General features: G+C 38.5%; 4 protein-coding genes across 5 annotated transcripts in view; all 4 read left to right on the top strand.

Annotated features, from left to right (window-relative positions):
• The first annotated feature begins 1,197 nt into the window (after positions 1-1,197).
• On the top strand, positions 1,198-20,365 carry LOC109192075 (putative late blight resistance protein homolog R1B-17). Its single transcript, XM_019342672.1, has 3 exons — positions 1,198-1,234; positions 10,103-11,269; positions 19,169-20,365. The coding sequence occupies exons 2-3, from the start codon at positions 10,103-10,105 to the stop codon at positions 20,363-20,365; spliced, it is 2,364 nt and encodes a 787-aa protein (XP_019198217.1). The 5' UTR covers positions 1,198-1,234.
• Positions 2,371-3,126, top strand: LOC109192074. Its single transcript, XM_019342671.1, has one exon. The coding sequence runs from the start codon at positions 2,371-2,373 to the stop codon at positions 3,124-3,126; it is 756 nt and encodes a 251-aa protein (XP_019198216.1).
• The window catches only part of LOC109192092 (putative late blight resistance protein homolog R1A-10), a 185,287-nt gene continuing 176,525 nt past the window's right edge, over positions 11,825-20,586 (top strand). Inside the window, exons 1-4 of the mRNA XM_019342703.1 lie at positions 11,825-12,712; positions 12,833-12,930; positions 13,064-13,509; positions 14,151-14,322. Coding sequence (XP_019198248.1) covers positions 11,840-12,712; positions 12,833-12,883 — 924 coding nt within the window. The 5' untranslated portion in view covers positions 11,825-11,839 and the 3' untranslated portion in view covers positions 12,884-12,930; positions 13,064-13,509; positions 14,151-14,322. The remainder of the gene's footprint in view (positions 12,713-12,832; positions 12,931-13,063; positions 13,510-14,150; positions 14,323-20,586) is intronic.
• On the top strand, positions 14,477-16,518 carry LOC109192093 (putative late blight resistance protein homolog R1A-3). 2 transcript variants are annotated; one of them, XM_019342704.1, is made up of 3 exons: positions 14,477-15,232; positions 15,322-15,402; positions 16,319-16,518. In XM_019342704.1, the coding sequence occupies exons 1-2, from the start codon at positions 14,764-14,766 to the stop codon at positions 15,393-15,395; spliced, it is 543 nt and encodes a 180-aa protein (XP_019198249.1). In that variant the 5' UTR covers positions 14,477-14,763; the 3' UTR covers positions 15,396-15,402; positions 16,319-16,518. The 2 variants fall into 2 exon arrangements, with proteins under 2 accessions (XP_019198249.1, XP_019198250.1); XM_019342705.1 differs by having other exon boundaries at positions 16,338-16,518.

Raw genomic sequence — 20,586 nt, forward strand, 5'->3', positions numbered from 1 at the left:
TGACCAATAGGAACCATGAAGACTTGTATCACGTAATGGTCCTGGAAACTCCAAAAGAAATTTAAAATAAATTGGAGACTCAGTTCATTGAAAAATTCTATTAATGAACAAACTTTATCTAAAGCAAAAACTTTATGGTCTTAATATGCAAGGGGTTTAGACTTGGTGCGTCATATTAATGCCTTCAGCCAGATAATCTCATATCTGGCCAAGCTTGATGTCAAGATTGAAGATGAAGACAAGGCGATGATCTCGCTATCTTCACTACCTCTTTCCTTTGAACATCAGATGACACTACTTTTTTTAGTACTATTGACTCTGTTACAATGGAGTATCTAATAACACTACTCTTACATATGGAAAAAAAACACTATTATATTCAATGAGATCTTTGCAGCCCGACTGGCTATAATCAACACATGCAAAATACAAGAGAGGCCGGGCTCTTTTGGTGAGAGTTTGTATGCTAAGGGGAATCAGGATCGTAAGAAGTAAGAGAATGATAATTCTGTGAAGAGAGACTATATGTCTAATTTGGAAAATAGCAAGAAAATCCAATCCCTAGAAGTGTAAGTAGATAAGGCACATGAAAAGAGACTATCCAAAGTTGAAGAAACAGGAGGCTGCGAATGTAGCACATGCTGATAACTCAGTTATTGTGATGTTCTAGCTAGCAGCTAGCAGTTACTAGTAACAAATTCGAACATTGTTTAGACTTATTGGATGTTTCCAGATACTAAATGGTGTGTGGTGCATGTACTTGGCTAGTTGGTATTTGCAATAAGCGCAACTGGTATGACAGGTCAACGGCTGAGGGCGAACGAATTGGCTAGTTGGTATTTATATTAGTAGCATTAACTTAAAAATATAATTATAATATTTACAAAAAGATGTCTGCTCAGGTATAAATAATAATTAGTTAGAGAAAAAATAAATGAAATTCATGTTTTACCTTTATTTTTTAAGGAAAAAATATCCATTTAACAAAAAAAGAAAAAATTATTACTTTCAAAATAATTTAAAATTAATGTAGATACACGAATAATTTAAAAAAAAAAAAAACAAAACAAAACAAAAACAAAATACTATAAACAGATAACTTTAAAAAAAAACCATTCTTTTCAATAAAAGAATTTTCTACAATGAATGAATACCCCTCTGAAACTGGCATTTTCTCTTCTCAAACAAACAAGCACAGAAAAATACTTGAGTTTGAGTGAGTTAACCTAGAGAGATGGCCATTGTTGCTTTAACTTCTCATATTTGATCAAGCTTGATGTCAAGATTGAAGATGAAGAAAAGGCGATGATCTTGCTATGTTCACTGCATTTTCCTTTGAACATCTGATGACTACTCTTACATATGGAAAAAACACGATTAAATTCAATGAGATCTCTACAGCCCTGCTGACTCATAATCAGTATAGGCAGAGTGCAGGAGAGGGCTCTTTTGGTGACAATTTGTATGTTAAGGGGAAGGGGAATCAGGATCGTGGAAGGAAGCAAGAGAGTGATAATTATGTGAAGAGAGATCAAACTATAGGTCTAAGTCCAAAAATAGCAACAAAAAACAATCCCTACAAGTGTAAGGAGATAGGGCACATGAAAAGAGATTATCCAAAGTTGAAGAAACAGGAGGCTGCGAACGTGGAACATGTTGATAACTCAGATTATAGTAAAGGTAATGTTCTAGCAGTTATTAGTGACAAGTTCGAACATTGTTTGGACTTGTTAGTTGTTTCCAGATACTAGATGAGGATGTGAGGAATGCTATAGCGATGGGCAACACAGGTGTTGGGTGGGGTGAGGACTTAGAATGAGTCGCGATCGGTATGGCAGGTCGACGACCGGGGGTGATCGACTTGGGATGAAGCAGTTCGTGAGCATGCACCGGGGGAACGCTAAATGATGCGTGGTGCATGTAGTTGGCTAGTTGGTATTTTCATGAATTACGACTGATATAACATGTCAACGGTTGAGGGGAAGGACTTGGCTAGTTGATATTAATGTTAGTAGCATTACCTTAAAAATATAATTTAAATATTTATAAAAAGATGTCTAAACAAAAATTTGTTAGAGAAAAAAAAAACGAAATTCATGTTTTTTCAAAAAAAAAAAAGAGATGAAATTCATGTTTTACTTTTATTTGTTAAGGGAAAAAATATCCATTTAACAAGAAAAAGAGAAAACATTATTACTTTTACGAAATTAAGAATAATTTTTTCTCTCTAGGGTTTTGCCTCCTTGCTAGGGTTTATCCTAGAGTTTTCCGAAGTTTTCTTGCTTTTCTTTGTCGAATCTCGGTCGGTTTTTGCTGCTGGGATAGTTTCGACAGCGACAGTTTACGGCAAAGGCAGTGGTTGACGAGCAGATGGATATTGCGGCGATGGACCCGGCGGTGCATGGGGTTGACGAGGAGCTACCGATCCTCGAACGGGCGGATGATGTTATCGAACGTCTAACGCAGCGTTGGGGCGATATAGCGCTGGAGGAGGAGGAGGAAATTGGCTTTGAGCCGGTGAGGGAAGACGTTGGGGTGGTGGCGGAGGAGGAGGAACAGCGGTGGGTGTGTGTTGGCGGATTCTTGACAACAAAGGTGGTGAAGTTGGAGTACATGCGGCAGGTGATGGCCTCGGTTTGGCAACCGGTGTGGGGTATGCATGCTACAGAGATTCAATCGGGGTTGTTTATGTTCATCTTTTGTGATGAAACGGATATGCGGAAGGTCCTCGATGAAGGGCCGTGGTCTTTTGAAAATAGCACCCTGGTTTGTAAACAGGTGGAACCGGGTACAAGGTCGGCATCGGTTGAGTTAAAATCGGTGGATATGTGGGTGCAACTTTATGACTTACCGTTGGGATATACGTCGGAAGCAGTCCTTGAGCAAGCGGCCAATTTTATTGGTACATTTGTGAAAGTAGATGATCGGTATCCGGGTGCACCGTGGAAGACGTTTCACCGGGTCCGTGTGTCAATACCGGTGGATAAGCCGCTAAAACGGAGGATGAAACTTATTAAGCGGGATAAGGCAAGCTGCTGGGTAAATTTCCGCTACGAACGCTTACATAATTTTTGCGTTTATTGTGGTTTACTGGGGCATGCATATAGGTTTTGTAAGCTTTTGTAAGCTGGCAAGGAAATCAGGACTCACTGCGGATAAATTTCCATATACGGCGGATCTAAAGGCGGGAGGAGGTAGCCGGGGGCCAAGACAAGTGGGGGACCCATGGTTGCTACCGCTAGATGGGAAGGGGAAAAATGTGATGGGAGGGGAGGGGAAGAAGGGGGTACGGGTCTGGGTGATGGTGAGGGAGGAGGGGGTGTACGGGGGGGACAGAGAGGGCGGGTGATGGTGAGGGAGTAGTGGTAGCGGCCTCTAAGAGGAGGAGGGGGGATGGAGTGGATGGTGGCAGTATAAGGATGGATGCAGGGGATGTGGTGATGTCTTAGTTCTCAAAAAACGGATTTACAGCGGGTCCTGGTGGTCAGGCCCGCCCATCTCAATGAGTACAATAAGCTGGAACTGTCGTGGCTTGGGCAATCCACAGACAGTTCGTGATGTGGTGGACATGGTGTCCCGTAAGAAGCCCGATTTCGTCTACTTAATAGAGACAAAAGTAGATCGGAGTCATGCAGAGAGACTACGAGTTAAGATTGGTTTTGAGGGCCTGTTTTATGTGGATCCGGATAGGAGAGGGGGTGGCTTAGCATTATTATGGAAAAAGAATAATACTGCTAGATTGTTGAGTTATTCAAAGAATTATGTGGATGTGGAGGTAGCTATAAGGGAGAAAGTATGGCGGATGACATGTTTCTATGGGTTCCCATAGAGGCATAGACGCAGGGAGGCGTGGCAATTGTTGAGAGGTTTAAGGGATAAGTCTACACTGCCCTGGGTGGCTTTGGGAGATTTTAATGATTTGTTGTACCAGCGCGAGAAGAGAGGGGGGAATCCACACCCGAATAGTCTGTTGAGAGGCTTTGGAGACACTGTTTACAATTGTGGGCTGGTCCAGTTGCCAATGCGAGGTCACCAGTTTACATGGGAAAAGGGGAAGGGGACTGATAGGTGGATGGAGGAGAGGCTGGATAAGGTGTTGGTGTCTACACGATGGACTACTATGCATGCTGAGGCGTGGGTCGAGAATATGTTAACCCGAAAATCTGACCACTCTGCTCTCTTCTTGAACACTGATATTGTGCGGGGCCACAGACATGGGGGACCGAGACGATTTCGCTTTGAGATGGCATGGGTTCATGATGACGGTTGTTGGGGGTGGTGGAGACTGCCTGCAGGATAGTAGGGATAAGAGGCTGTTGATATGTCAGCAGCATTGTGGAGGAAGGCTAATGCGGTGGGGTGGGGAATATTGGCATAAGTTTGGTGATCGCATAAAGCAGTTGAGGAAAGAGCATGATGGGCTGCGTCACAGACGAGATTCGGCTGCGTTGGCCGAGTTTCGCGGTATTGAGGAAAGGCTGGGACAGTGGGAGATGCAGGAGGATGTTTTTTGGAGGCAGTGGGCAAACCAGCACTGGCTGCGTGGTGCGGACTGCAATACCAAATTCTATCACAGGTACGCTTCCGCTCGTAGAAGGAAAAATTATATTCCTAGATTAAAAAATGATGTGGGTGCATGGTGGAGGGGGATAATATGAGGAAAGTTGTGTTGGAATATTATGCTGCTATTTTTACATTATTAAACACTGAATGTGAGGATCCCATGTTCGATAATTTTGCCCCACGTGTGACCAGTGAGCAAAACACTATGCTCCTTCGCCAGTTTGAGTTAGAGGAGGTCAGGAGTGCTTTATTTGCAATGTTCCCTGACAAAGCACCAGGACCGGATGGTATGAACCCTGGGTTCTACCAGGAATATTGGGATATTGTAGGGGGAGATGTGTCTGAATTTATTTTGAATTGCTTAAACTCAGGCTCGCTGCCTGAGGGATTGAATGATACTAATGTGGTTTTAATTCCGAAGAAAGAGGTGCCTGAGACAGTAGCTGATATGAGACCGATAGCACTGAGTAATGTTTTGTACAGAATCATGGCGAAGGTAATAGCCAATAGGATGAAACCGCTTATAGGGAACCTCATCTCTGAGGCCCAGAGTGCTTTTATTCCTGGGAGACTTATTACTGATAATATTTTAATAGCTGCAAAGGTGGGGCATTACTTAAATAGAAAACAGTGTGGAAGGAAGGGGTGGGCGGCGTTGAAATTGGATATGGCCAAGGCATATGATAGGATGGAATGGCGGTTTCTGAGACGGATGTTGGAGGTAATGGGTTTTGAGGACCGGTGGATTAATTTGTTAATGCAGTGTGTTACTACTGTCCATTATAACATCTTGATTAATGGTGTTCATAGTGGGGGTGTAACGCCAACCAGGGGGTTGCGACAGGGATCCTTTGTCTCCATATTTATTTCTCATATGTGCTGAAGGGTTATCTATGTTATTGCAAAGAGCGCAAATGGCTGGCTTAATACATGGCTGCAGAGTTGCTAGGGGAGCCCCGCAGATATCACATCTATTTTTTGCAGATGATAGCCTATTATTTTTTAAAGCAGATGATAGAGAGGCAGGAGTAATTAAACCGTGCCTGGGACGATATGAGGAGCTCTCAGGACAAAAGGTAAACTATCACAAGTCCAGTGTCTGTTTTAGCAGAAATACCAGTGTGGAGGATAGGGGGGTGGTGGCAAGTTGCTTGGAGGTAGACCAGGCACCCAATTTTGGGAAATATCTGGGGTTACCATCTTTTGTGGGGAGAAACAAAAAGGCAGTGTTCTCATAAGATAAAACAGAGAATAAGCTCATGGAACAAGAAATTTATGACACAAGCAGGGAATGAGATTCTATTGAAAAGCGTGATACAATCTATGCCTACCTTTTCAATGAGTGTCTTTTTTATTCCGGACACGGTATGTTTATCAATCCAGAGAACAATGAACAAGTATTGGTGGGTCACTGGTATGGATAGAGGAATACACTGGAAAGCTTGGGATAAGTTAAGTATCCCAAAGAAATATGGAGGAATGGGATTTAAAGATCTCAAGAGTTTTAATTTAGCAATGTTGGGAAAACAGGCATGGCCCCTACTCACAAGTCCATACACACTTGTTGCAAAAGTCTATAAGGCAAGGTACTATCCGAATACCACTTTTATTGATGCCAAAATAGGAGGATGCCTAAGCCACTCATGGAGAAGTATTATGGCAACTCATGACATGGTGGTGGCACGGGTGCGCAGGAGGATAGGGGATGGTAAAACAACACTAATCTGGGGACACCCATGGTTACCTGATAATCCTCTAGCCCTTTGGTGCAGACTGATATGCCTGTAGAGCTCAGACATGCTAAAGTGGTAGGTTTAATAGATGAACAAACTGCTACCTGGGACCCACATATTTTATCAGATCTATTTTATGAGGAGGATGTGAGTAGAATACTGAGGATACCTGTCAGTCCAGGATATGAGGACTCATGGTATTGGCCCGATGACCCCAATGGGATATACACAGTTAAAAATGCTTACAGAAACATTATGGGTATTTATGATCACTCGCCTGGGGATTTTGAGAAATGGACTAAAATGTGGGGAATGATAATACCCCAAAATGGAAGACTTTTTTTTATGGAGAGCAATTTGTGATATTCTTCCAACAACTAACAACTTGATTATAAAGAGGGTGGAAGTGGATCCCACATGCCAAATGTATGGGTTAGCGCATGAGAATGTTATGCATACATTCATCAATTGTGATTATTCTAGACATGTTTGGAGTATTTCAGGATTGCCAATAACAAATATTGTTGTCAACTCATTCCCCGAGTGGCTAACAATTGTGCTTACAATGTTCACAGAGGACCAAAGTGCAGTGGTGGTGGCATTGCTTTATTACTTATGGAGGTGCAGAAATTCAGCGGTATGGGACGGCACACTGCCGCGCCCTACGGCGGCTTGGAGGCAGGCCACGGCGGCGCTGCACTCTTACCAGCAGGTGGTGCGCCGTGGCACGTCATCCCTCACGCCGGCTACGGCGGATGGTAGCAGCGGCTCTACCCCACGATGTTATGTGGATGCGGGGTACCGGGAGGACACGGGAGAGGCTACATATGGTATTGTGTTGCTGTCTCCGGAGGGATCTTTTCTTGTGGCGAAAAATGGAAGATTATCGAATTGTTTGTCACCGTTCATGGCAGAGGCGTTGGCATGTAAGGAAGCTCTATCCTGGCTTTTGGAGAAGAATATAACAACAGTAACCCTTCAAACAGACTGTTTACAGCTGAGGAATGCGATACAGCAGAAATCAACTATCATAATGTCCTATGTTGGAGTAATAGTAGACCAATGTAGGAATTTAATTTCGTCTTTTAATTATGTCTTGTTTAATCATATTTCTAGGCAGATTAATGCGCATGCGCACACGTTAGCTTCGTTAGCTTTTGTTCAGGATCAAGCTATGTATTGGGATTCTATCCCCCAGACTGCATTGTAGCTTTGATTCATTAATACAATCATTCATTGGTTGGCTTTCAAAAAAATTATTACTTTTAAAATAGTTAAAGATTAATGTAGATACATGAATAGCTTAAGAGGAAAAAATACTATAAACATATAATTCAAAAAAAAAAAAAAAAACAAAAAACATTCTTTTCAATAAAAATTTACTACAATGAATGAAGGGTCAAAAACTGAAATGAGAATATTTTTCCATGAATTCACAATAATAAGACGATTTTAAAAAAAGACGATTTTCCTAAGAAAAAGAAAAAAAAAACACAAAGACGATTTTAAAAAAGTTGACAGAAATGAAAAAAGATTCTTGAGGCAAGTGTTTGGGATCAGAAAAGCATGTGTTTGGGGTCAGAAAAGCATGTCCCATATGCGTATGAAAAAAAATTCTTTGAGGTATGTATTTTGCAACATATCCCAGTGTTATATCACCGCCCTGACCATCACAATTAATAAAAGAATATTTTCACTGTCGAACCACATAAATCGAGCATTTTTTACTTTCTGCCATTATTATTGTTTCTTATTTGAGGTATCAAAGTTTGATGATACATGGAATTTTGAGTTATGGTACTTTAGGGTAAAGGATTTCTTTGGCACAAGAGGGCCTTTTGAAAACCTTGATGGTAGAAAAGCTCACTAATCTAGTAGAGGTTTATTGGGGGATTCGAAGGAATGACTATTAGGAACCATGAAGTCTTGTATCACGTAATGGTCCTGGAAACTCCAAAAGAAATTTAGGATAAGTTGGAGAGTCAGTTCATTGAAAAATCTATAACGAACAAACTGTATCTAAAGTAAAACCTTTATGGTCTTAAGATGCAAGGGGTTTAGACTTGGTGTGTCATATTAATGCCTTCAGCCAGATAATCTCATATCTGGCCAAGTTTGATGTCAAGATTGAAAATGAAGACAAGGCGAGTTACGTACTGAAATTTAGTACGCAAAGGAAGAAACCTTTCGAGCAGGCTTTTGGCTCCAATCCGTCTTCGACTCACGGTAACTCCAAAAGTAAAACAATATAATGAAAGAGAATGAAGGACTCTTCAATATAATGAAAGAGAATGAAGATCTCTACAGCCCTGCTGGCTCATAATCAGTATAGGCAGAGTGCAGGAGAGGGCTCTTTTGGTGACAATTTGTATGTTAAGGGGAATCAGGATCGTGGAAGGAAACAAGAGAATGATAATTATGTGAAGAGAGATCAAACTATAGGTCTAAGTCCAAAAATAGCAAGGAAAAACAATCCCTACAAGTGTAAGGAGATAGGGCACATGAAAAGAGATTATTCAAAGTTGAAGAAACAAGAGGCTGCGAACATGGCACATGCTGATAACTCATATTATAGTAAATGTAGTGATGTTCTAACAGTTATTAGTGACAAGTTCGAACATTGTTTGAACTTGTTGGGTGTTTCCAAATACTAGATAAAGATGTGAGGAATGCTATAGCTATGAGCAATAACTTGTTGGAGAAAAAAATAAATGAAATTCATGTTTTACCTTTATTTTTGAGTAAAAGACATTTTTGGTCCTAGACTTATAGTGGCTTGGACAATTTTAGTCTTTTATAAAAAAAATTGCCATTTTATGGACAGAGTTATTATGGCGAGGACATTTTTGGTCCTCCATCTATATTTCGAGGACATTTTTTGTCCTCCGTCTATATTTCTGTTAGATAACCGTATGAGAGAGGGGAAATTACGTCAATTTAGGGTATCTCCTTCTATCTATTATATCAATGTGTGTTTGGCGGCTTCGATTCTCCTTCTATCTATTTGATTAGTAACCTGTTTGGCGGCTTCGATTCTCCGGCAATTTCTTCGTACAACTGCAACTTGGACTCTCCAACTCCTTCGAATTATGACCGAGAAGAAAACAAAACACACATAGATATAATAGATAGAAGGAGATTGCCTAAATTGACGTAATTACCCCTCTCTCAGACGGTTATCTAACAGAAATATAGACGGAGGACCAAAAATGTCCTCGCCACAATAACTCTGTCCATAAAATGGTAAATTTTTTTATAAAGGACTAAAATTGTCCAAGCCACTATAAATTTAGGACTAAAAATGTCTTTTACTCTTTATTTTTTAAGGAAAAAAATATCTATTTAACAAGAAAAAGGAAAAAAATTATTACTTTCAAAATAGTTAAATACGGAGTATTAATGTAGATACATGATTAACATGAATAATTTAAGAGGAAAAAAAATACTATAAACATATAATTAAAAAAAGAAAAAAAGAAAAACAAAAAACATTCTTTTCAATAAAAATTTACTACAATGAATGAAGGGTCAAAAACAAAAATGAGACCATTTTTCTATGAATTCACAATAATAAGACGATTTTCCTCAGAAAAAAGAAAAAACATAAAGACGATTTTAAAAAATTTGACAGAAATGTAAAAAGATTCTTGAGGCATGTGTTTGGGGTCAGAAAAGCATGTTCCATATGGTATGAAAAAAGATTCTTTGAGGTATGTATTTTGCAACATACCCCTCTGGAACTGGCATTTTCTCTTCTCAAACAAACACAGAAAAATCGTTGAGCTTGAGTGAGTTAACCTAGAGAGATGGCCATTGTTGCTTTAACTTCTCTCATGTCAACACTTGAGCTTGAGTTTTTGCAGTCCACCCCAAGGCCAAGGTCAAGAGTATCTGAAGATGAAAGTGGGTTGATGTGTTGTCTGCTGAAGCGCAAGCCAAGCGTGTCTCTTTATGGTCAAGTAGAAATGCTCCATGAAAAGCTTTGTTCTTTGCAGGCCTTTCTTGAGAAATTCAAGCGTGGTGGTGGTGGTGGGGCTGAAATCAATGATTTGGAAATCAAAATTAGAGACTTTGCGCTCAAAGCTGAAGACCACATTGAAATACAAATCAGCAACTATCTTCTGGCCAAAGATGGAGGGCATGGGCATCGACAAAAAGCTTCTCAGGAGCTCCATCAAACCTTGCAAGAAGCAGCACAAAATGCAGCAGAGTTGCTGGAGATGCTGAATGAAGAAGGTGATGAGGTGAAGATGGTCGGGCCTGAGAATGTTAAGTTGAGTGGATCCTCACAGTCACAGTGCTTTGAGGACAGAATAATGGTCGGGCGTCACCGTGATCGTACAGTGATAAACAACTTCCTTTTCGACAAAGATGGACCAATAGTAATTGCAATTGTTGGGATGATGGGTATAGGAAAGACTTGTTTAGCCAGAAGTATCTACAATCATCCCTCAGTTGCATGGAATTTCCAGGTACGAACTTGGATTACTTTACCACAAGAATACCAGCCCGCGGATCAAACACTACGGGATCTTTTGTCGTCAATTTCCGGAGTAGAGCCTCAGTCAAGTTTTAGGCCATTCTTAAGTCCACTTCAATCCAAAATATATGAACGCTTAGCACGTCGGAGTTATCTAATTGTTTTGGATAACTTATGGGACAATTCAGTTTGGAGACTTATCGAAAGATGTTTACCTCGTGGAGTCAGAAGTCGCATATTAATAACCACGACGCACTTCGATCAGAAAAGCTATGCTTATATAAAATTTTATAAGCATAACATGGCTTTTCTGGATCCAAATGAAAGTTGGGATCTATTCTGCAATATCCTTTCTCCCAAAGAATCTATGGCACCTAAATTTGAAAAAATTAGGAGTGAGGTTTTGGAGAAATGTGAAGGATTACCACAATTAATTGTTGAAGTTGCAAAGCGTTTGTCAAAATGCAACAACATACAACAAGAATGGAAAAAGATTGAAAAAGAAATAGAGTTGCTGGGAATTCTAGATCGTAGTGTACTTGCTTGCAAATACAATCAATTGCCAAAATATGTGAGTGTTTGCTTTCTATATTTTGGAGTCTTTCCAAAACGCAGTGAAATCTCAGTTAAAACGCTTATTAGATTGTGGGTTGCTGAGGGATTTGTGAAGCCGTTGGAGCATGAAAAATTGGAAAGTGTAGCTTATGAGTATTTACAAGAGCTTGTTGATAGAAGTCTTGTCTTAATTAGCAGCCGGAGCTCAAATCGCAAAATTAAGACTTGTAAGATGCATGGTAGCATGCATACTTTCTGTGTAGGAGAAGCTCAAAAAGGAGGTACTTTATGTGCAGTAAATATTATGCAATTGCCAGGAGTTCCATTAAATGCCTTTGCAAATTCATGCCGTTGGTTGAGTTTATACACACATAGTTTTGATTATTATGTGTTGTTTGATACAATTAACTCTCGCTCCATTTTCTTCTTTCATGAAAATCCTGAAATTTCTGTACCTCTCAAGCTGTTAAGAGTTTTGACTTCTGTTCCACCTCCATTCTTCCAAAGAATGCAAATGCATTTTGGGGATTTCATTTTTTTGAGATACATATCTGTAGCACAATGGTTTGAAGGTCTGGATTATATAGTGTCAAGTAACTCTAATTTGCAGACTCTTGTTGTTTCCGGTAATGAATCACAAGCTGGAGCATCTACTGTCCATTTGCCATCCAAAATTTGGGAGTCACCACAGTTGAGGCATCTTGAACTTGGCAATTCCTATACAGTAGATCCTCCAAGCGTTGATAAGAAGAGTTTTCAAACATTGTCTTGGGTGAGTCCAGCCTATTGCCGAAAGGGAATGTATAACAAGTTTCCGAAATTAAAAGCACTGAAAATTTTCCTTAAAGATGAATTAGAGCTCAACTGCACTTGTAGATCTTGCAATAATCCCATCATTTTGGATAATCTTGACTATTTGAAAGGGCTTGAGAAGTTAACGATTTCAGTTTCTATTGACTGCACTGTAACCCTTCAAAATCGGTGTATGTTTCCTTTACTACTGGAGAAGTTGAGGTTGAGTGGGCTTAATCTCTCTGAGAGGCATTTAACAGTAATTGGCATGTTGCCCCAGCTTAAGGTGCTCAAGCTAGAAAATTCCTTCCATGGAAAAGTATGGGAAGTATCAGGAGGATTCTGTAAGTTGGGATTCTTGCTTCTTGAAGCTAAAAACCTGGAGCAGTTGAAGGCTAATAAATATTCCTTCCCATGTCTCCGGCACTTAGGTCTAAGATTCTGTTATTGCCTGGAAGAGATCCCTCAGAGTTTTGCACATATTTTCTTGCTGCAGTCAATTGAGTTGAAACAGTGCAGCCCTTCTGTAGTCGCTTCTGCCAAGCAGATTCTAGAAGGACTGCATCCAATACGAAGAAGAATGTTTGAGGTTAGAAGCTATATCATGCTTTATTCATAATTTTTTTTTTTAATTTTCTTTTACATTCTTTACAAAAGCTGTTACTATTTCTTTTTCTGGTATCATTTCATTTCCAATATTTTTCCATAGATCAAAATCGACGGGTCTGAATATGGGGAATCACAATATCCACAAGAATAAGATGACTTGGCTGAGATCACAGTGAGCTAACTGTTATTAGAAAAATGGTATGATACATATCTGCCAATTAATTCCTACATACTATTTGTTATATTATAACATGACTAGTTTTCTGTCTTCTTTTTCAAAAAAAGGCATTTTATATTCTTTGACAGACAAATGTTTCTCGATCATTTGCAGGGCATGAAGGGTAAACTTCCTCAATCTCACATGATTGAGAGTTGTGGGGGTTCCTTGTGAAAGTAGGATGCTATTGCAAAGTATCCAAAATATGCTAATAGATGGTATTGAAACATGGGCTCAAGAGCTCTGCCAAATGGACAATATAATGGTCAGTTTATCCTCACCGAACATTGAAAAGGAGATCAATAGATGCGCATTGGTCATTTGTATGCTCGAGTAGTTAACTAATGTCGATGTTTTTCAGAGAAATCATGTTGGTGGTTGTGGCATGCATGAAGGTTGACTAATCTGATGCCTATATGATCGACCGAGATGATGAAATGACTTTACATATCTGTTTTGCTGCGATTATATTCATTCTTTGTTTTGATATGCTTTTTCAGATTGGTGAAGTTTCTAAACTGGGAAGCTGTTAGTGCTCTCAAGTTATTGGAGATGTAGAGGTAAGAAGAATTGCTTGGTTATTTTCATATTTTGTTCTGTCTGTGCCAGATTGTTAAGCTAATTAAGTATAATTTTGAAAACTTGTCTTATTAGAATTGACTACAAATAAATTTTATGCCACTTAAATGGTATGTAGTGGTAAATGGTTTACTACAATGCAGTTAGAGTGGTGCAAAGTACAGGAAAAAACTGGCCCAATTCTATGAAATTAGTTGAAGCGAAATTGAAAATGATTAATATTTCTGTTAGGAAAAAATCACATAGAATAAATGAATGAGTGAATCATTCAATTTGCCAACAACTAATGGTATGAAATTAAAAAAAAAAAAAAAAAAAAAAAAAAAAAAAAAAAAAAAAAAAAAAAAAGGAGAAGTTGCATGTATTTCTTTAGAATTGCAGTATGAAATTATCTCGCAAAACTTACACCTCTGTAGTTGCTAACAACTCTGCAATTTGATTTGTTTGCTGCATTCTTTTCAGTGTAAACAGGGTAAGTATTGAGGAGAATTTGAAAAGGTTTGCCAGCAACTCGGAGAGTACTTTCCATGGAAAAAGTGTGGGAAGTAGCTAAAGGAGAATTATACAGAATAAGATTCTTGTTTCTTAAAGCTAATAAACTCAAGCATTGCACAGGCGACAGGCGATAGATGATTTCCCATGTCTCCAATGGTTAGTTTGGAAAAGTTTCCTTGGTGTTTAAAAGAAAATTTGAGCCTGCGGTCAATTAAGTTGGATCAGTGTAGCACTTCTGTAGTTGCTTTTGCTAAGGCATATTCGACTGGCAAGTTGAAATGGAAAACGACATTTTTGAGGTTAGAAGCTACAGCATATGATCCATTCTCAATTATTACTATTACTAGTTCTTTTTCTGATCTGATCTCATTTTGCTTTCTCCATTTTGTACTTTATTTTTTTTTCCATGGATCAAAATCAAGGAGCCTGAATATGATGAATCACATATAGAAGATGAGCTCCTCTGAAAATGTACGCGTTTGCCCTATGAAATTTGGGAGTCTCCACAGCTATGGCATGTTGAGGTTAGCTATTCCCTTTCAGTGGATCCTCCGACAGAGGTCGAAGAGGGGTTGCACACATTGCACTGGTTGAGTCTAGACCATTGTACGGAGGAAGTCTTTTCAAGGATTTCTAAAGTAAAAAAGTTGGGGATTATTTGTGGATGTGAGTCAAATCTAGATGGCATCAAGTCTAAGAACCTAAATAATCTTAACCGTTTGCGTGAGCTTGAGAAATTAATGATTGCATTTCGGAAAGGTTCGTCATTAGGCCTTCAGAATCTGGATTATTTGCCAAAATGCCTCAACATCAAGAAACTGAAATTGAAGAGAACTTGTTTGCCTTGGAGTGAAATAAGTGCAATTAGCATGCTTCCTCATCTTGAGGTGCTAAAACTGAAAGAAGCCTCCAGTGAATCAAATTGGGAAGGCACTGACAGAAGTTTTAGAAAGCTAAAATCCTTATTCCTAGAAGCTAAAAACCTCATTTCTTGGCAACTTAATGAGGAGGAACAATTTCCTTGCCTTGAGCGCTTAGTCCTTAAAAGGTGTTCGAGTTTGGTAGTGATTCCGACTGACTTTGAATGTATCATACCACTGAAGTCAATTGAAATAAAAAATTGTTCCCCTGATGTTTTGGAGTCCGCCCATTTGGTTAATAAAAACCGGCAGGATGATTATGGATACAATCCCATTGCTATTCGCCACGGTCTGTCTCTTCTCTCTCACTTTTTTTTAAAAATATTTTTTGTTTCCATTTTATTCTTAATTGATTTTTGTCATTTAATTTAATGACAGTGGACCAAATCGAAGAAGGAGTTGATGATGATGATGACGACGATGATGATGATGATGAAGAAGAAGAAGAATAAATGAATGGTATGTAGCTACATACATTTGCTCGTTTCTTGTGTATTTGCAATTAATTGCCTATTTGTAATACTTGTGACTCTGTAAGTGGTGAATTTGTGGGTAGTTAGTCTAAACTCTAGTCCTGACCTTAGGAACACATCTATCCGTCATCACTAGATTTTACTTTTTATTTTCACAGAAGGACTAAAATAAAAACCTATATAACAAAAGAGCAACAAGTAGAACTATGCATCCCTTTGCAATATAATAATACTTGAAAGTTATTTATGAAATTTCCAACGTGTGGTCAAGGGCTCTCATCAGGAATAATTCTGCAGAGTGCAGAGTAATATGTTATTGTTAATAGTATTGGGGTTATAACAATTGTTATATTCATCTATTAATTAATTAGTTGTAATACATTGTGTACTTATTGTATTGATAAAAAAAAAAAAGTGACTACCAATGACCTTGTGGTCTAGTGGCATGAAGTGACTCGTTGTGCTTCAGTAGGTTGAGAAAGTAGCTACACTCTTTGGAAAATTTTCAAAAAACACGTCAAGACAGAACAATTTATAACCTTCTTCCTGCTTCTAAGCCAGGCATTTAGCTGTTGTTTGGTATTGACAATATATCACTGGGGAGGATTATATCAGCTTGCATGCTATGACAAACTCCACGTTGACGTTACTAATGCTATTGTTGAAGTTTTTATTTTTTATTTATTTATTTTTTTTATTATTATTTAGGTTCAGTACAGACCCAAATCATATTAATCAAAATTGTTCTAATATAAGCCAGGTTTAAAGTAGCCCCAAGCCAAGTTGAGTTTCATGATGGTTTATGAGCATTGAATGTATGAATGTTTGACTTCTACATAATTAGGTGCATATATGCCTTTCCATACATAACATGCTTGATTTGTGTTTTACTTGTTCGACAGGGATAGCAATGATTTGTAGGATCGGAGTGTGGTTTTGGTGATTCATAAATGTTGGAGTTTGCTTTTTGAATTATCATCAGGACAGTGGATTCCTTGCGTTTGTTTTTTGCCTTTTTCTCAAGAATGATTGTGTTGTTACATGTTTTGTGTAATTGTATAAATTATTGAGTTTGTATTATTATTGCTTTTAGTCTTCCATATCCTCTACAAAGAATGCTTTGTAATTTGAGATTACAAGTAAAAACTGCCCACTTGTACATGTCAAGTGACAAAATTTTTAAAAATTTTAGCAATCCGATCTATATATGTAAAAACAAACCTGAATTTATGAGTGGGGCATATGTGGGTGTTTCTCAAGGGATGGATTGTCTCATTTGTCTGCAATTACTAAGAACTTCATCCGCCGGCTTTGTTTCTTAAACTGATATATATATACTGTAATCTTGTACGTGAGAGTTGCTATTGGTCCTGTTTGGTAAAATGGCTGTTATCTGATAGCTGTTAGCAGTTAGTTGATTGTGTTAATTAGAGGGTATAAATAATGATAACATTAACTGATTATAGAAAAGTGTTTGGTAAATTAGCTGATAGTTGTTTGGTATAATTTTTTTTCTCAAAAAGCTAATTGAAAAGGTTGCTTGGAGTAGCTTTTTGAATTTTAGCTTTTTAAAGTTACAAAAAAACTAATTAACAAAACAGTTGTATTGATAATTTTACTAAATCAAACAATTAATAGTGGTCAAATAAGTCAAAATTAGCCTATAGGCCAATTTTTTACCAAACAAGGCCATTGCATTTTCTCTTACAAACAAACACAGAAAAAAGTGTGAGATCGAGAGAACCATCAACCATGGCTTGTGTTGCTTTAACTTGTCTCATGGCAACTATTGAGCTTGAGTTTCTGCCACCCACCCAAAGGGTGTCACTTCATGATCATACACCAATCAAATCTTTCTTTCAGAACCTTTCTTCTTTGCAAGCATTTCTCCACAACTAAGCAAGTTTCTTCTAGCCAAAGACACTGAGCATGAAGAAGAAGCTACCCAGGAACTCTGTCAAACCTTCCAAGAAGCAGTTAAAAATGCAGAAGATATTATCAACAAAGAGAGACAGAATGAGAGAGAGTGGGAGATGACGTGTGCTGCGTTAGCTTCTCTCAGGGCAACAATTGGTGAGATTATCAACAAAGATTTCTTGGAAAAGCTTTCTTCTTTGCAACTCTTTCTGCGGGAGGAATCTATTGCTGGTGGTGCTACAACCAAATATTTGAAAACCAAAATCATAGATTTTGCACTCAAAGCTAAAGAAACAAAGTCCCAAGACAAAGCTTCCAGGGAGCCATATCAAGCTTTGCATGAAGCTACCGAGTTGTTGAAGATTATAACCAAAGAAAATGAGTTACATGAAAGTGCGAGAAAGATGGCTAGTGATGCTTTAGATATTTTCATGAAAAACTTGTATTGTTTGCATTGCATAAGAGTGCATCTTGATGATAAAGCAGCAACATCTTTCTTTGAAAAGCTTTCTTCTTTGCAAGACTTACTGCAGAAGGAGCCTAGTGGTGGTGCAGCAATCAGATACTTTGTACTCAAGGCTCAAGATGATATTGGAACACAAATAAAAAATGCATTTTTGTCTGAAGGCGACACGGAATATCAAGAAAAAGCTTCCCAACTCAAACAAACTGTGCAAGAAGCAGCAGAAAAAGCAGAAGAGTTGTTAATGATTATCAACAGCAAAAAAGAGTGTGATGATGAGATAGAGATGGCTTGTGTTGCTTTAAGTAGTCTCATGGGAACAATTGAGAAGGATTTTCTTGATGATGAAGCAGCAAGAGAATCTTTCCTTGAAAACATTTCATCTTTGCAAGCTTTTTTGCTAAAGGAGTCCACTGGCGGTGCTGCAGTGAAAGATTTGGAAACTAAAATCAAAGACTTTGCACTCAAAGCCGGAGATGATATCAAAATAAAACTAAAAAATTTTCTTCGGACCAAAGACACAAAGTATCAAGAAAAAGTTTCCCAGGAACTCCATCAAACCATGCGAGAAGTAGCGGAAAGTGCAGTAGAGTTGTTGAAGCAAAGCAATGAAGTTGATGAGACAAATGAAACTCAACTATCGAATAGTTGGTTAAAACATGCTTCAAAGTCGGCAAGTGGGTCCTCACAGAGCTTTCTAAAGCTTGGGAACAGAATGGTTGGTCGTCACAATGATTGTAGAGTGATAAAGGACCAACTCCTCTCTTCCCGTTCTCAACCAAAATTAATCTCAATTGTTGGAATGGCGGGTATTGGGAAGACTATCTTAGCTAAAAAGGTATATGAAGATCCATCAATTGCATTGCGTTTCGATGTACGAGGTTGGATTACTATACCTCAAGACTACACTAAGAGGCAAATGCTACGCAACCTTCTTCAGTCCATTATGCCAGCAGAGCTAGGTGTAATTAAAAAGGGAAGCACTACAGATGAACTAGAAATACAGGTATGCGAATGCTTACTTGGTAAGAGGTATCTAATTGTTTTGGATAATATTTTGAGCACTCAAGCTTGGTTTGACATCATACAGTGTCTTCCTACTGACATAGGTGGAAGTTGTAGATTACTAACCACTAGCCACCTCAAACAAGACTACTACAGTAGCGACTATATCCATAACATGACTTTGCTTGATCCAAAAGAAAGTTGGGATCTCTTTTGTGATATTCTTCCTATTAAAAAGCACATGGCACCTAAAATTGAAAAAATTAGGAACCATGTTGTGGAGAAATGTGATGGATTACCACAGTTAATTGTTGAAGTTGCCAAGCGTTTATCTGAATGCAATAACATATAAGAGGGATGGAAGAAGATTGAAAAGGAATTAGAGTCATTGGGAATTCTAGATCGCAACTCAATCACTGTCAGTTATAATCCATTGCCACATCATTTGAAAGTTTGCTTTCTATATTTTGGAGTCTTCCCAAAACGTAATAGAATTCTGGTTAAAATGCTTATAAGGTTATGGATTGCTGAGGGATTTGTGAAGCCATTGAATCATAATGAGTTAGAAGATGAAGCTTATATGTATTTACAAGAGCTAATTGATAGAAGCCTTCTCTTAATTGAAGATCAAAGTTTTGATGGAAAAATCAAGACTTGTAGAATGCATAGTGCTATGCATAGCTTCTGCGTAGGGGAAGCTCAAAAAGAAGGTATTTTATGTGCAGTAAATACTCGACAACATTCAGGATTGTCATTGGATGCATTTGCAAATTCATGTCGTTGGCTAGGTATATACTCTCACAGTTTTGACTATTACGTGCTCTTTGGTACAAACATCCCTCGCTCCATTTTCTTCTTTCTTGAAAATCCTGAAATGTTTGTTCCTCTCAAGGTGTTAAGAGTTTTGGTTTTTGATACTTCTATATCCCTTCAAAGAGTGCCACTGAATTTAGGGAATTTAGTTTTTCTGAGATATCTATCCATAACACAATGGTTTGAGGATCTGGAAGATGTAGTATCAAATAATCCGAATTTACAAACACTTGTTGTTTCCAGTAGTGGAGCACCTAGTGTCCATTTACCATCCAGTATTTGGAAGCCACTACAGTTGAGGCATCTCGAACTTGGCAATTTGTATATAGTGGATCCTCCAAGCATGGTTAAAGAGAATTTGCAATCATTATCTTGTGTGGTGAGATCAATTCATTGCAGAAAGGAGGTGTATGACAAATTCCCTAACATAAAAAAGCTGAAAATTTTCCTGAAAGATGACACAGATGCCAGTCCCACTCATGGATCTTGTAGCAATCCCATTATTTTGGATAACTTTGCCAATTTGAAAGGGCTTGATAAGCTAAGCATCTCAATTTCTACTGGTTGCATTGCAACTCTTCCAGAACTGTATCCTTCAGGATTGAAGAAGTTGAAGTTGAGTGGTACTAATATGTCTGAGAAGGATTTAACCATAATTGCCACGTTACGTGAGCTTAGGGTTCTCAAGTTGGAAAATGCCTTCCATGGAACAGTATGGAATTCAGTAGTTAAAGGAGGATCTATAGCTTAAGATTCTTGCTCCTTGAAGCTAAAAAACTCAAGCAGTGGGTAGTTAGCAATGATCAGTTTCCGGTGCTCAAGCACTTGGTCATAAGATCCTGTTATTGTTTGGAACTGATCCCAGAGCGGTTTGCAAGAACTTCCACCCCGGTGTCAATTGAGTTGGAGGGGTGTCACTCTTCCCTTATCGCTTCTGCCAAGCGGTTACAACGGAAGAAAAGTTCCAAAAAT

The sequence above is a fragment of the Ipomoea nil genome, unplaced genomic scaffold (assembly GCF_001879475.1).
Source record: "Ipomoea nil cultivar Tokyo-kokei standard unplaced genomic scaffold, Asagao_1.1 scaffold1768, whole genome shotgun sequence".
NCBI lineage: Eukaryota > Viridiplantae > Streptophyta > Magnoliopsida > Solanales > Convolvulaceae > Ipomoea > Ipomoea nil.

Excerpts from the sequence above, each read along its gene's own strand:
- LOC109192074 (XM_019342671.1), top strand. The coding sequence starts at position 2,371 with ATGGATATTGCGGCGATGGACCCGGCGGTGCATGGGGTTGACGAGGAG.
- LOC109192075 (XM_019342672.1), top strand. The coding sequence starts at position 10,103 with ATGGCCATTGTTGCTTTAACTTCTCTCATGTCAACACTTGAGCTTGAG. Across the intron at positions 11,270-19,168 it reads TACAACAAGAATGGAAAAAG|ATTGAAAAGGAATTAGAGTC; the intron begins ATTGAAAAAGAA and ends GGATGGAAGAAG.
- LOC109192093 (XM_019342704.1), top strand. The coding sequence starts at position 14,764 with ATGATTGCATTTCGGAAAGGTTCGTCATTAGGCCTTCAGAATCTGGAT. Across the intron at positions 15,233-15,321 it reads TCCCATTGCTATTCGCCACG|TGGACCAAATCGAAGAAGGA; the intron begins GTCTGTCTCTTC and ends ATTTAATGACAG.